The 14,106-nt window shown below is 40.9% G+C and overlaps 1 protein-coding gene across 2 annotated transcripts; it reads left to right on the top strand.

Annotated features, from left to right (window-relative positions):
- The first annotated feature begins 292 nt into the window (after nucleotides 1-292).
- LOC100276494 (uncharacterized) lies at nucleotides 293-13,035 on the top strand. Of its 2 annotated transcripts, XM_008649432.1 has the most exons (13): nucleotides 299-417; nucleotides 519-684; nucleotides 813-896; nucleotides 8,482-8,563; nucleotides 8,689-8,756; nucleotides 9,095-9,196; nucleotides 9,659-9,748; nucleotides 10,045-10,119; nucleotides 10,203-10,235; nucleotides 10,510-10,584; nucleotides 12,120-12,170; nucleotides 12,402-12,493; nucleotides 12,591-13,035. In XM_008649432.1, exons 2-13 carry the CDS (start codon nucleotides 565-567, stop codon nucleotides 12,616-12,618), a joined length of 900 nt encoding a protein of 299 aa, XP_008647654.1. In that variant the 5' UTR covers nucleotides 299-417; nucleotides 519-564; the 3' UTR covers nucleotides 12,619-13,035.
- Nucleotides 13,036-14,106: the final 1,071 nt, after the last annotated feature.

Genomic DNA, 14,106 nt, shown 5'->3' with positions numbered 1-14,106 from the left:
CAAACAAGTCTTTATGAATTATGCGTCAACACAGACATACAGAACATAATATAGGAACATTTCAAGTCTTCGTAATACATGTTCACTAGTTTTTTAGTTTTTACGGATATCCACGGGTAACTCGCGGGTGACAAAAAAATATTCATACCCGACTCGATTTATCATGAATCGAGTACGGACAAAACCCGCGGGTATAAATTCGTAACCAAACCTGAATCCGACGGGTCAGATATTCGACAGATATCCGAACTCGTGGATAAAATTGTCATCACTAATTTTACCCGTCCATTTAAGAAGTAATCCTTATCAGGGAAATAACTATACGCAAAGATAGGAAGGCAAGGCTCGACGTACGCCGCTGAACGGGAGAGCAGCACATCTCGGTTGATTTGAAGATCGAACGCACGGCAGGCTGCGGTAAGGCAGCGGATCTGGTTCCGTTTAGCTAGGGTTCCGTCTCCCTCCACCAGACCTGCTCAACGCCTTCCACGGGCGCACCTCGACGTGCCTTGAGCTAGGGTTTCCTCTGCCGCTACCTCCGTTTTACGCGGCCGGCGCGCAGCCATGGCGATGGTGCAGGCGGGCATGGGCCTCACCCGGGTCGTGGTCCTCGTTGGCGCCGGCGTCGCCGGCTCCGTCGTTCTCCGCAACGGTCGCCTCGCCGAGATCCTCGGTGAGCTTCAGGTGCGTCGCGTATCCTAGCCGCGGACCGTGCTCCAGCACTTTAACGGCGGTTTGTGATCCCATCCAGTCAGGTAGCGTGGTGATCCAGATGCTCTGTTTCTGATGATCCATGGCGTGTTCCCTTGCAGGGGATACTCGACAAGGGGAACAAGGGGAAGGACGGAGGAGGGGGAGACGGGGAAACCGATCTCAACGAGGCTCTTACCTCGCAGGTGCGTGTGATGTTCCTGCACTGCTCTCCACATGACTAGTTTGCTGTGCGAATACCTTACTGCCTACTACTGCCTAAGAATAATTCAGTTCAGGTTCAGCCTGGACATCATGTAATGTCCCCCTAGTTCCATTTGTTCGATGCACTGGCTTCTCTCAGCACTCAATTTCGTAAGTAAGAGTAGAATACACCATCCATGAGGATTGTTGTATGTGATTTGATGTTATGCCCATGTTGATTGTTTTTCTGTTGATGCTTTTTCCCAATGGTGCAATGATAACGCTATCCTTAGAAGTCTCTTCTTTTTTTACAAAAGGAAGAGCAAAAATATCAGGGCTGTACAACTATGCTAGATAAAAAAACTGGCCACACACTTTGCTATGCTGAAACTGTTTGGTGTTATTCTAGTGGTTGTTTCGCCTTTGGTGCAGTGCACATTGCAAAGCGGCAAGTTGAGGCTTTTGATCATTTATATAATGTTTGTCAATTTCTCCGGGCTCATTAATTTATTGTTTAAGGTCCCATTCTATGTCAATCTACCGCTGCACTTGCGTACTTCTCTTCTAATATTGTTCTTTTCAACTACATGCTTGTCTTGAACAAGTACCATGGCCATAGAAACAAATTCTTATATCTGTACTTGTTGAGGGTCCCAGTAGTGTATGGTGCTACTATTATACTTTGAATTGTTGCCTCCACATTTCTTCCATTCAGTGAATTCTTTTTTTCTGCATTTTTTTACTCTGCAAGGTGTGGGGAAGGGGGTGATTAGTTATAGTTCAGAGTCATTTTCAGAACTGTTGCCTATCCCAGCTTGCCAAGAATTAAAAGGCCTTGTTGTTATATTTTACTGGAGGTATAATTTCCTAAAGTAAGTTCAATTCAATATAACACTAGGTGAATGCCCGTGCTTTGCTACGGAGTAAACATGTTATAATAACATATATTAAAATTTAAAGGTACCATTATACTAATTACCATTTTATGTTTTTGTTATCATCTTTCAAATGTTAAGAATTGTACATACCTTAAAAACCTTACACATCGAACAAATCCATCACGTGCATTAAAATGCAATGCACCTGGACGAAGGATTATAAATTTCGAAGCCACTGGCTATTTCATAGTTAAGCTATCTCCAACAGATCTCCTATCTCGTCCACTATTTCATCCTCTATTTCAAACTTCACTCTGCAAACAGAGTCAAACAATGTCATCTACAGTTTCACATCCCCTATTTTACACTACCCGTTGGAGACTGTGTAGATTTTTACGGAAGGATTATGCTGCTAACTGACCAAACTCAGCACTCTGAACAATTGAGGTCGATGAGCACATGGGCGAGCGTAAGTGCGGTGGCGACGAGCATGATCCTCATGCAAACCGTTCTGAGTGTGTTCTGGGTCGTGTTGTGCATCTTGTGTTGGCATTTGAGAATACATGTGTCTTGTGTTTGCTAGAGTGAAAGGGAGAAATGGGGGTATTTTTCTTTGGCAAAGAGAGTTTATAATTGCACTGGTGCAAGATGAATGTGTTTTTTGTTCATAAACTGGTAACCACAACAAACCAGATGGAGCTGGTTAAGCTTTCTATAAATGCCAGGCTGAGGTTTAGCCTTGTTCAAAAATACAAGATAAATTATGACATAGAATTCCATCATTTAATTGCTATACCATGGAACATTCCTAAATCCTTCTTAGAGGCACGGGAGCTTCAAATGTCAATGTTTTCACACAGAAGCTACAAAGTGGCTATAGGAAAAGAGCCTTCATCTAAGAAACATAGACTGAAATCCCAGGAACCACTAACTTCATAAGGCCCAAAAGGACCATTTTCTCCTGAAGATAATAGCTTCACATAATTCATCATAAAACTCATCAATTTAGCATCCTCTAGGCTGCAAGATTCCTTTAATAGTTGAGTGTTTCATATATCTTTATTATCTATTTGCCAAGCATCATCTTCAAGCAAAATTTGAAATGCCTTAATCCCCGATGACCACCTGCCTGTGGATCAGCAAAACATCTTGTCAGCCAGTAAATCAATAGCTGAGCGCCAGCAGAGATACACGCAGATGCAAATTTAACTATAAACTAAGTGCCAGAGGAGGTTCCTAGATCTAGCGTTGTACATCTCCTCGGTCTCGACAGTGATGAGGGCTTCACCTGGGTGAGCATTCAGAGCAGTAACGGCCTTGAGGTGCAGTGGTGGATGTGCCATGTGCCTGGGAGGCCCCGCACAAGCATGATGGTTTGCCACTATAGTTTTTCATGTAAAAAGAATTAAGATATGCAGTTTTATTCACATTTGCACTCCGGCGAAGCAAGCTAATTATACCACACAAACCTGATAGGGGTTTTGTAGTGATTCTAGTTAATTTCAAGGAGAATTTAGATCAATAGCCAAACAGTTTCACTCATTCTTGCCAAGTGATTCTATTTTCAATGGACAAACATTTCTAGAGAGAATCAGGATCGATAACGTTTCAAGGAGAATATAGATCCATAAAAAGCACTCTTGGACAGAATCACACTTTATTCATGTTTAAAATCTCGAAAACTTGGGATTTAAAAAGATTTTGAAAAAACTTTAATGTTTAGTTCATGAATCATTTAATGTAAGAACAAAATTGAATCAATTAAATGATATTCGATTGAACGATGAACTATTTATAGTTCATGCCTAATTACCTATGCAAAATTCTAGTATTAATGGTAGAACAGACAGAGGTGGATGGCTACTGCTTTTTTTAACAATATTCATAAAAGAAACTTCCTGAAAGATTCTTATGTCTGTTACTGCTAGTGTTTGGATGACATACAAAACTTGTTCGGGTTTAATATTCTGCAAATTTGGATGCAATTGGGTGATTGCAATCTGGAGGGGTTTAGCATAAGGCTGATGTTTTGCTCCAAAGAACAAACTACCTCCAAATGATTAAAAAACCCAGTTCATACATAATTAATATAAAGAAGCCTACCAAGTTGTGAAATTGCTGATCTCCTGTTCTTCTCACATCAACCCTCATCTACCCCCCTCCAAGCTGTATGTCTAACCAATTTCTACTTCCTACAACACCAGAGGTTTAGTTTTTCCCATCAGGTTTCATTTGTCATATAAATAAACTATGAATCATCAAACAAGACAGTATCAATGCAGGTGAGGTGAGTGCCAGTTAAATAATTCCCTTAAATCCGTGTCCTAAGTGCCGGTACTGTTCTGGAATAAACTAAACAGTGAAGAACCGTTAAACTATCAGTATAAACAGTTCTCTTTAAGTAAATTCCCTTAAATTTGTGTCCTAAGTGTCGGTACTGTTCTGGAATAAACTAAACAGTGAAGAAGCAATAAAATATCAGTCTAAACAATTTTCTTTTCTTTCCCTGGATATTCAGATAGCACTCTCCACATGTTGCAGGCCAGTATATGCCATGATTATGAGTTTCTGACTCAGCTTCCTACGTCGTTGTAGTTGTGGCAGGTAAACTGTGGGTTATTTGCTGCCAATAAAAGAATTAGTTGCCATAAAACAACCTGATCAACAGACAAGAACGCCCTGCTCAGAGATGGTATGTTTAGCACTGGAACATCATTTGAACTGGTAGTTGATCGTTAAAAGAATGTATCGAAACAATTCGTTTATCAAGAAGGATGAATCATTGCAGAATTGATCAGCCACTGAATCCGGAAATGAAAAAATATATGTAATTCTGTGGTTTCTTATTGAGCAGAAGAGCTATGTTACCTTTACTGGGAAAGTCCCCGGTGGGAATTTGGTGGTGAGCAGCACGCGGAGCCAGCGCACGGCGCACACATGGCAGGCCAGGATGTCTAGCAACGACAGGAATTTGTCGACGCTCAGGGGGAAGTCCTCCGTGAGCCACACCGACGGCCGCAACGTCTTCACCATCTCCTCCTCCTTCCACTTGGCTCCACCCATCGTCGTCGTCCCTAGGTGCCGGCCGAAGATACCGTCCTCGCCGCGCCTCACCGATGCACATGACAGCAGCCGCCGTGGCACGTCCACACTGTTCCTCCGCCTCTGTGGGGTCCCCAAGTGCGAAGGCAGCCCCGCCACGCTGCGTCGGCCGGATCGAGGGCGAGGCTAGCGTGGTGTTGGGTGCGGGGGCATCGTGTCTAATCGTCCCCCGTGGCAACGATTTTGGTGTTGCCGAGCTCCCGCATCGTGAGTGCCTCCTGTGACGCGAGGATAGCGGCGTGTTAGTAACAACAGTGATTATGAAAACAGTGATTATGAAGGGCATCGTGAGTAACAACACAGTAAACAATGATTATGAATCAAGCTAGTAGATATATAGGGTGAACCAAGAACCGTCAAGTATGAGCATGTTTCCAGGGATAGCCAAATGTTATCAAATCCTTGTACAATAAAAACATACAAATCAAACGAGTAGATATTATGTGCGAACCTGTATGGCATACTTTTTGGTGTTCTCTGACTCACGCTTGTTGTGGCAAGGCCACGCTTGTTGTAGGACTTTATCCTTCATATCTTTAAACTCTTTATCTTTAGACTTCAATGATCCATCTTTCTCAAGAAGCAGCTTCACAAGGTCCTCCTTTGATAGGTCTAGGTCTTCTGAATCTGAATCAGAAAATGCAATTCGTTTAGTTCTCCTCTTCCTGTTAGACTTGGATACATAATCAAGTGAACCTGCTTCCTATGCCTTCTCGGTTCTAGGCACATTATTGGCTTCACTTGAAGCTTTAGTACTTGCTCCAACACTTCTATTAACCTCATCATATGTGTGTTTGTTTGTAAAATGCATAGTTAAGTTTACTCTAAATTAAACATATATTTGCAAAATGCATACAGAAACAGATGGATGAAACAAAAAATCATAGCTAAAATGAAAAGGTTGCCATTTACTGCTACCCAGCATATTTCGGATGCCTCAAGGTCAGGCTCACCTCACCTGTCAGTGACAAAAGTTAGCATGACTTCGACTGCAGAGAAATCGATCCCTACTCACCCAAGAAGCTGAGTACTACCGATTTTAGGTTGGTCTGCATGAAGATAGAAGGAGGTTGTGCAAAACAAAATATATATCCATAATTTAATTTAGCAAACATTGTTACTAAGCTCTATGTAGATTGTGCACGGAGCTGACGAATGTACAGCTAGGGCAACAACGTGAGAGAAGACACCGACTGTTCATCCACCATGAAAAGACCATCATAAAATCATCCCCTTAAATCATCCTTTGCCTCAAGAATCAAGAAATTATTACGCAACATCTCCATTCCATCGGTATGGCATGTACCAATGATCTTTAGAAGCATTCTTACTCCGCCGTCTTTCCATGAAGGTGTCAAGCTTTCCTGCCTCCTACGAGTAATGAACACAAATTGTAAGAACCAAGACAAATATCCAGCATTCAAAAAGAACCCCTAATAAACCTTGTAAGCTTTACCTTGAGCTCATTGTACTTGTTCATCAGCTTGCTTTCACGAAGTTCAGCTGGTTAAGGAAAGAAAAGGGGAGTAACGATCAGGTTGAGGAACAAGTAGTAACCATTTGATCAAATATAGACAGTAAAAGATAGAATGGACAATGGCAAATAATTTTTATTGGCGCAAGTGTGCACAGAAAAGTGATTACCCCTATCTTCAGAACTTGGTCTATGTCTCTTATCACGAAACGAACGATGCCTGGTATCTCTTATAGGGGAATACCTCCCATGGGGTGCGTGTCTTCTCTCAGACCTGACTCTAAAGTCATGATATCTATAATAATCCCTTCTCCCTACAAACAGGAAGGTGGAAGATTTACCCAAAAACATTATGCCATTAAACAACAAAAGTTAGATGGAGCTGCATAGATACAAGGCAACACAGAAACACATTAAGCTTACCACAATCTTGAGCCATATGGTTATTCAATTAGCTACAAGAATTAGAGGGTCCACAATAACACTAAACCATAGACCATAAACATAGATGAGCCATTGAAGGTGGAAGGGTCGTCAGGGCGGTGGTCTCCCGACGTGGGTCACGTGGTGGGCTCCTAGCGCTTGCGGCATCCCCTCTGCCGCCGGCTATCCCAGCGCCGTCCATCGTCCCCAGCACCGCACGCTGAGAGGAGGGCCAAGAAGAGGTCGCTGCTGCGTCAGACTCCGTCGCAGACCTTCATGACATACCGCACCAGTGCCACGACAACGGCAAGCAACAGACAACGAGGGATCAAGAATCGGAGCACCCATCGAGAAAGCAGAGCAAGAGGAGTAGACGAGAAACAAAAAAGGGGAAATCGTCACCTCTTGCGCTCGACCTTGTGGGGGACGAGGTAGGCGGAGCTGTAGGCGCCTGGTCGATCTGGTCGGCCTGCCTGTCTAGGGTTTCGAGAGCCAGTGCTATGGAGAAGCAGGCAGGCACACGGAGGACGGGTCACCGCCGTCGCGGTCGCCTCAGCCGTGTGAGGCGACAAACTCCTCCCTCCGCGGCACGGCCCGGCGCCACCGGCCCCGTATCAGCAGCGCCATCGACGGCACCACGACGGGCGCCACCAGTACCAGCAAAAGGGCCACCGCCGAGGAAGACTCTACCTCCTCCTCCATTGGCGCACGGGCGACTCCAGTGGGTAGGGCTGGGGCAGGGATCCGGATCTGGCAGCGCAACGAGGGGGAGAGGAGGAGGTGGCGTAGGGGCGCGGACGCGCGGTGCGAGATCAGGGGCGCGGACGCGCGGAGGCAGAACACTCTATTGTGCACGCCTACACTCCGTTCTTAAGGAGTAGTAGGGATTTGAAAGATATATATTTTTTGCCTGTTTTGTTATAGTTGCAACTTAACTAACATAGCTTTTCTGATATTAATATTGTTGTTTAGTTTTCATGTTATTGTGCAATGCAAGCACTTGTAATTATAAGAATCCTTATCACTTCTGGAAGTGTGTATTAGCTTTGCATTGATTCTTAGATCATTATGATGCAGAGGTATACACCATGCAACATAGGGTTTGTCAGAGACCTAATAAGGTGGAAGGAGTCTAGAAAAAGGATTAGATTGTAGAGTGTAGACTGGGTTGGATTGGTTGTACTCTTTTCTTGCTTGATATCTGGGGTCTTAAGTCCTAGTATATATAAGATCAGTCTTAAGTAACTAAACTGTCTGATTGATGTCATCTCAAATATCTAAGCATTGCCCTGGTTCTGGGGAAAAGAAACAACTGTCAAGGGCTTGAAATAAATAAATTATTTGCTTGATAGTGATGAAGCATTTTCAATCCTTGGTGTTGACACAATCCTATAGCCATGTGGATACTATTCACAAGCCTCAGTGCAGTGCATGACATGCCTTTACATGATGTGGATATCATCCACTAGATAATACGTGTATGATACTGATTAATGAGGTTCAACGGTGGTTTCAGTATTCTACATGTGCTATTCAGTTGATATTTATTATATATATCTAACTATAAATATACTCCTTGAACAACTACAATTGTAATATACTCCAATTATCATTTTTTTTCTTTTTTATTTCTTTTGTCACTGTTCATTATCTTTATTCATCATCTTCATTCACTTTTCTCATGTCAAATGGGAACTGCAATCCTTATAGGTGCGCCGCCTTGCCATGGAGATCCGGCAACTTGCTAATTCACAACCAATAACTGTTCTCAATGGAGGTTCTGGACAATCAGGTTTGTCTTGCTTGAAATTGGAAAGAGCGTAGATTGATACTGTTGGTCGATTGCTATTTTTAAAGCATATTAGCCTATATGCTTGGTGATGCACCATTTACAACATTTATTTAACCTCTTTTCAGGAGTATCAGGCCTGATAGTACCTGCAGCAACTGTTGGAGCACTAGGTTATGGTTATATGTGGTGGAAAGTATGTTTCTCCCTTTTGTCACAGCTTCTATGTTTTCTTGGTTGTTAGCAATTGTTTTGACATTTTAACTGCTGAAATTGTAGGATATGTCTGCTTTCTTCTACATTTGATCATTTTGTTGTGATAAATTTAATCTATTATTTTTACAAAGAACTTAATCTAATTTAAGTGTGGTTCTTACTATTCTGAAAGGCAGATACGATTTACTGAATTTTTAGGTTTTATATATTATAAGTTATTAACTTGTACTTGTTGTTCTTGAGTTGGTCTTATATCATCCAATATCCAGAAGCGCATAAAATTTCTTAATAACAATGCATTTTACTGTTCATGATCAGGGGATCTCGTTCTCAGACCTAATGTATGTCACCAAGCGCAACATGGCAAATGCTGTTTCAAGCATGACTAAACATTTGGAGCAAGTGCAAAGTTCTCTTGCTGTAAGTACTTATTTCTCCCCTAATTTATCACAGGAACTATGCCATCAACTCCATAATGTGGCTACTATGACTCCTAGTTTGTTGTTCTCTAAAATATACAACCATGGTAGAATTTTAACTTTAGTAACCTCTGTTTTTTTAAAATGAACTTAATTGGCCAGTACTCGTATCTCTAGCATCTTATGTTTAGTTAATCTAACTAATTGGGTTATTATTGATAACAAAAGATAATCTGTTGAAGAAAACAAATGAAAATACTTCATATAAGTATTTTTTAGAAGTGAGACCTCTTTTTAGAAACTAGAGTAAGAATTGTGTAAACTTTGCCCTGGCTAGTCTGTTTTTCCTTCTTTGGCCATTTGCATCAGAAATCTGTTGATGCCGTTGCTGTTATCTTTTTAGTAGTTTGTTTTACAACCTATGTGCTCTCAAAATACTGAAACCTGGCTCTTGTTTATACAGGCTGCTAAAAGGCATTTGACACAGCGCATTGAAAAGTTGGACGATAAATTGGATCAGCAGAAGGCTCTATCTGGACAAATAAGAGATGATGTACCTTTTCCCTTAATAAATATGACACAATATGGATCTGCATATAGCATCAGCATGCTTTCACTTCTTTAAAGTTCATGAGTTCAATAGTTTTAATCTGTACTAGCATATACATGAATGCAATAATCAGCATATACATGAATGCGATAATCAGCATATATACATATATATAGTTCATTTGAGGCAGTTCAGTTTACCTCTAGTTGTGTAATACTGAACCAACCTATTGGCATCACTTAAAAAGTGCATGGAGTGCATTGTTCTTATGGTTTTGAAATATCTACTTACCTATTCAGGTCACTGATGCACGTCTGAAGCTTGAGAATATTGGTTCAGAAATCAAGAACATCAAAGAATTGGTTTGGGGTCTGGTAAGTGTATACTTTATTTGCAGGTCACTGTATATAATTTTTGTCACCAAGTTATTTACACAATTCCCTTAATACTCCTGCAGGATGGGAAAATTGATTCAATGGAAGCTAAACAGGTGGGCGTTCACTTTATATATATATATATATATATATATATATATATATATATATATATATATATATATATATATATATATATATATATATATATATGTATATTACATGCACATGGTTCATGCTTTTCTGCTGGGAACTTTACAAAAGGTCCATCATGCATGCTTTTCACAAGCCATAACAGTGGATCTGGTGCACCAGATGCATCCTCATCCAGTTAATATGTGGTTCCTTAGTGAGCTTTCTTATCTTGGCTGAAGTACTTGCTATCAACAGGACTTCTCATGTGCTGGTGTGATGTACCTCTGCCAATTCATGGAGCAAAATGGTGGAAAGCTTCCGGATCGCCTGGTATGAGCATTTCCACTTGGAGCATCTTCAGTATTTCCCAAAAAGAACTCCCTAAATTTAATTTAGGGTGTTAGTAACCAAAAATCATGCTCCAACAGTTCCTTAAATGAGGTTCCTAATTATACCAACTTCCTAAATATTCCTATTTAGTTCTCAGACTTAGGGAGTTGTTTCACATTCCCAATAGTCTGTTTGTCTCATCAATAACACTGTAAAATCACTTGTTTGCAATCAAGTTCGCACCCGTGTAAAAGTGATACACTTTAAATGATTTATATTACGGAAATAATGAATCTACCATCGAGTTAGCATAATTTAAAAATATTTAACAACCTAAGAATTGTGAATTGTTGGAGACTAAGGTTGTTTTTGTTCCCTATATATATTTAGCAACTTGCTAAATCAGAATTTAGGGAGCATTTTTTTAGAGAACTAATGGAGATGCTTTGAGTTATGACCATTGTAGTCCTATACTTTTGCACATTTGCACTCGAGTTAATATTCTGAGATATTTTCTGGCCAGTAGTAATTACAGTATATTATCGTGTAGCTAGGTAGTATTTCCTTTCTATATTTATGTCATGGTTATTAAGGTGTTGCTTCAGCATCTGAGGTACAGGGTTGCCACATGCCGAGTTGGTCACATCTCACTCACTCTCACGTGTCGACCTGTCCATAGGCACACCAAGCTGAGTTGCTGCTTCCATGCGTGCAGTCGGAATAGGAGTTAGGAGATGCTGGCCGCGCTGTCACACAGACAACCACCTCCTTGCCTCCTTCCAACTGGCCCGTGGCTGTGCCGTTGGCCTCCTGGAACTGCCCCTGGCTTCTCGAATTGTCTGCAGACATGCAGGAGATGCTGGCCGTGACGCCGCCGTCACTTGATTTTTCTGCGCTGCCACCTGTTTGTCATCAGTCTAAACTGTGATTTGGCTGCGCCGCCGCAGATGCCAGCTAGAGTTTCACCACGCAATCGGCATGGCACACATGCTAGATGGGAGAGTGGCTGCTCAGTGATGTTCCTGGGCCAGCTCCTCGGCCTACAAGCGAAGATGAATGGACAGAGAGGGCTATGACCAAATTAGATTGGGCCAGAAGAACTTGGATGAGTACTCAGGATTTTTTCCCCTCACACCTAGGCTGTGGCTTTAGGCCCATATCTGCCCCAGCTGGTAGTTTGGGTGAACTCACTTCTGACTCCTTTTTCTTTTTCCTTTGTGACCTATGGCTCTAAGCTGCTGTTTTGTGGTCTCCTAAACTTGGTAAGGCATCCACTCGCGGCACCCCTTAGCTCTATGTTTAAGCATAAGGTGATAGTCAATTGCCACGGCCACCTCATCGCCTTAAGGATGTCTCTAGCAGCCTCCCTATCCCACAACCTATCTCACTCCCTATTTCAAACTTCACTCTGCAAACAATGCAGTCTACAATTTAAACGTCTATATATACATGCTCCAGAGATGACCATGATCTATGTCACTGCAGATTTATATGTTGTTTGTTCATTACATTTTGTTTTTTTTTGAACTGTACAGGAAGGCTCCAAAATGACGACAAAACGTTTTGGAGGCCAAAAGTTCTTACAGGTTAGTTAAATCCTATTTAGGCAGCAGCCTCTTAGATTGATTTGCACTCCTTCCTATAAGTAGTAAAGCTACTATCATATAGTATTGGTGGTGTTGAAAATTCTTGCTTCAAACATCTTTTGAACCTCGCCATCTTATATCTAGTTATTCTTGAACTGATGAAACTTAACAATAAATATGCCATTTGACTAGCCTGCAAGTTGTTACAGTGGAAGCTAAATTTCATTTCAGGGATTGCAACTGGCAATAGAATCAGGGAATTGTGGCAAGGACACCATTGATATGCTGTTGAAAGATGCTGATTCCTCTGATAAAATAAACAGGTTTGATTGTTTGAAGATCCTTTTGTTGTGCATGCATTCTCTTTTACCCTCGATTGGGTATAGATCAAACTAACTATTGTGGTATGCTCATTTGCAGGACGTCCTCCATCAAATCTGCCAGCTAATTATTATCTGGTCGATACTGATTCGATGCCCAGTCGGAATATTTATAGGGTTTTCATTACAAGTAAATATGTAAATAGCTGCAGCCTTTTGCTTGCAGGAAGTGCATTTTGTTTAATTTGTAAGCTTCGCAAAATGCTAGTAGTTGCTACTACGTAGGAACCTAGTCATGCTTTAATTTTGTGGTTTCGCTTTGTGAAACGAGAATGCAACACGTAATAAACGAAAAACACCGGTTGGCTTTACAATGTGGACTTGTAACTTAAGGCCGTTTGGATCTTGTCATTTTTAGAGGAATTGGAATCTACTGTGTAGATTATTTGGCTTGAAATTTGATGTTCCACCACTTTGTAAAATTCAAATACAAGTCTATCTCATTCCTCATAGGATAGAGGGATGGAAATGATTTTTATGTATCACTTGACTGTTTCTACCCTACAATTTATTTTATAACATGTTATTTGGCTCGTTCCTTTATGCTAGAAATATAGCACATAAATATCTTCTCCATGACTACTAGTATACAAATATATTCTACATAACTATATTAGCTTAACTAAGCTGTATCTAAATTACAATTATTAGAATTTTATCTAAATTATGATTATTAGAATGGAATGTAATTCTAAGGAAATTAGAATTGTATCTAAGGCTCGTCTGATAGAGCTCTGCTCTTGATTTAGCTCCGAGAGCTGATTCTTTGATAAAGTGATTTTAAATGATTCTTTAGTAGAAGTGAATCTATCTGGTGAAAACTGTTTTAGCTCCGAGAGCTGATTCTTTGATAAAGTGATTTTAAATGATTCTTTAGTAGAAGTGAATCTATCCGGTGAAAACTGTTTGACAAATAGTGTGTGATGTGATTCTCGAAAGGTTTGAGAGCGGGAGCAGGTTGAGAATAAAATAGTGACTAGATTTATTTCACTCCTATCATACAACAATTTACCTTTTTGTTGTTTGGGGTGTGAGAGTGATTCTTGCTGGGAGTAGAGCTGTGCGAGCTCTGCTAATTACGATTATTAGAATGAAATTCGATTTCAAGATCCAAACCGGCCTTATAGATTTTGATGTACCTGCTAATTCCACTAAAGCATGGCGTTTGAAAAACCACGAGGTGAAGTAACAAAAGCTTGATGTTTGGCAGAGCTTTCACAGCTCTATACCTAGCAAGAATTATTCCTACAAAGTCAAACAATAAAAATCTGAACTGCTCTATGGTGAGAGTATAGTGAATCTAATCTCTATTTTTTATTAGAAAGTGGGAGAAAAAAAAACTTACTTCCCACCCCTCCTAGCCTGCTCCCCACTCTAATCCCTCAGGAATCAATTTACAACCTATCTACCAAATGGTTTTAGTCAAATAGATTCATTTCTGTTAAAGAATCATTTGAAATCACTCTATTAGAGAATCGACTCTCGGAGCTAGAGAACCATGGAGCAGAGCTTTGGCAAACAAGCCTAAACGGTTTGCGTTGTATCTCGGAGCTTCT

This window comes from Zea mays, chromosome 6, assembly GCF_902167145.1.
Source record: "Zea mays cultivar B73 chromosome 6, Zm-B73-REFERENCE-NAM-5.0, whole genome shotgun sequence".
NCBI classification, from domain to species: domain Eukaryota; kingdom Viridiplantae; phylum Streptophyta; class Magnoliopsida; order Poales; family Poaceae; genus Zea; species Zea mays.
The sequence above is the reverse complement of the archived record's forward strand: the minus strand, read 5'-3'. Positions and strand labels throughout refer to the sequence as shown.

Coding starts and splice junctions, on each gene's coding strand:
- LOC100276494 (XM_008649432.1), top strand. CDS start 565: ATGGCGATGGTGCAGGCGGGCATGGGCCTCACCCGGGTCGTGGTCCTC. Junction 685..812: donor AGATCCTCGGTGAGCTTCAG/GTGCGTCGCGTA, acceptor GTTCCCTTGCAG/GGGATACTCGACAAGGGGAA. Junction 10,120..10,202: donor AAGAATTGGTTTGGGGTCTG/GTAAGTGTATAC, acceptor ATACTCCTGCAG/GATGGGAAAATTGATTCAAT.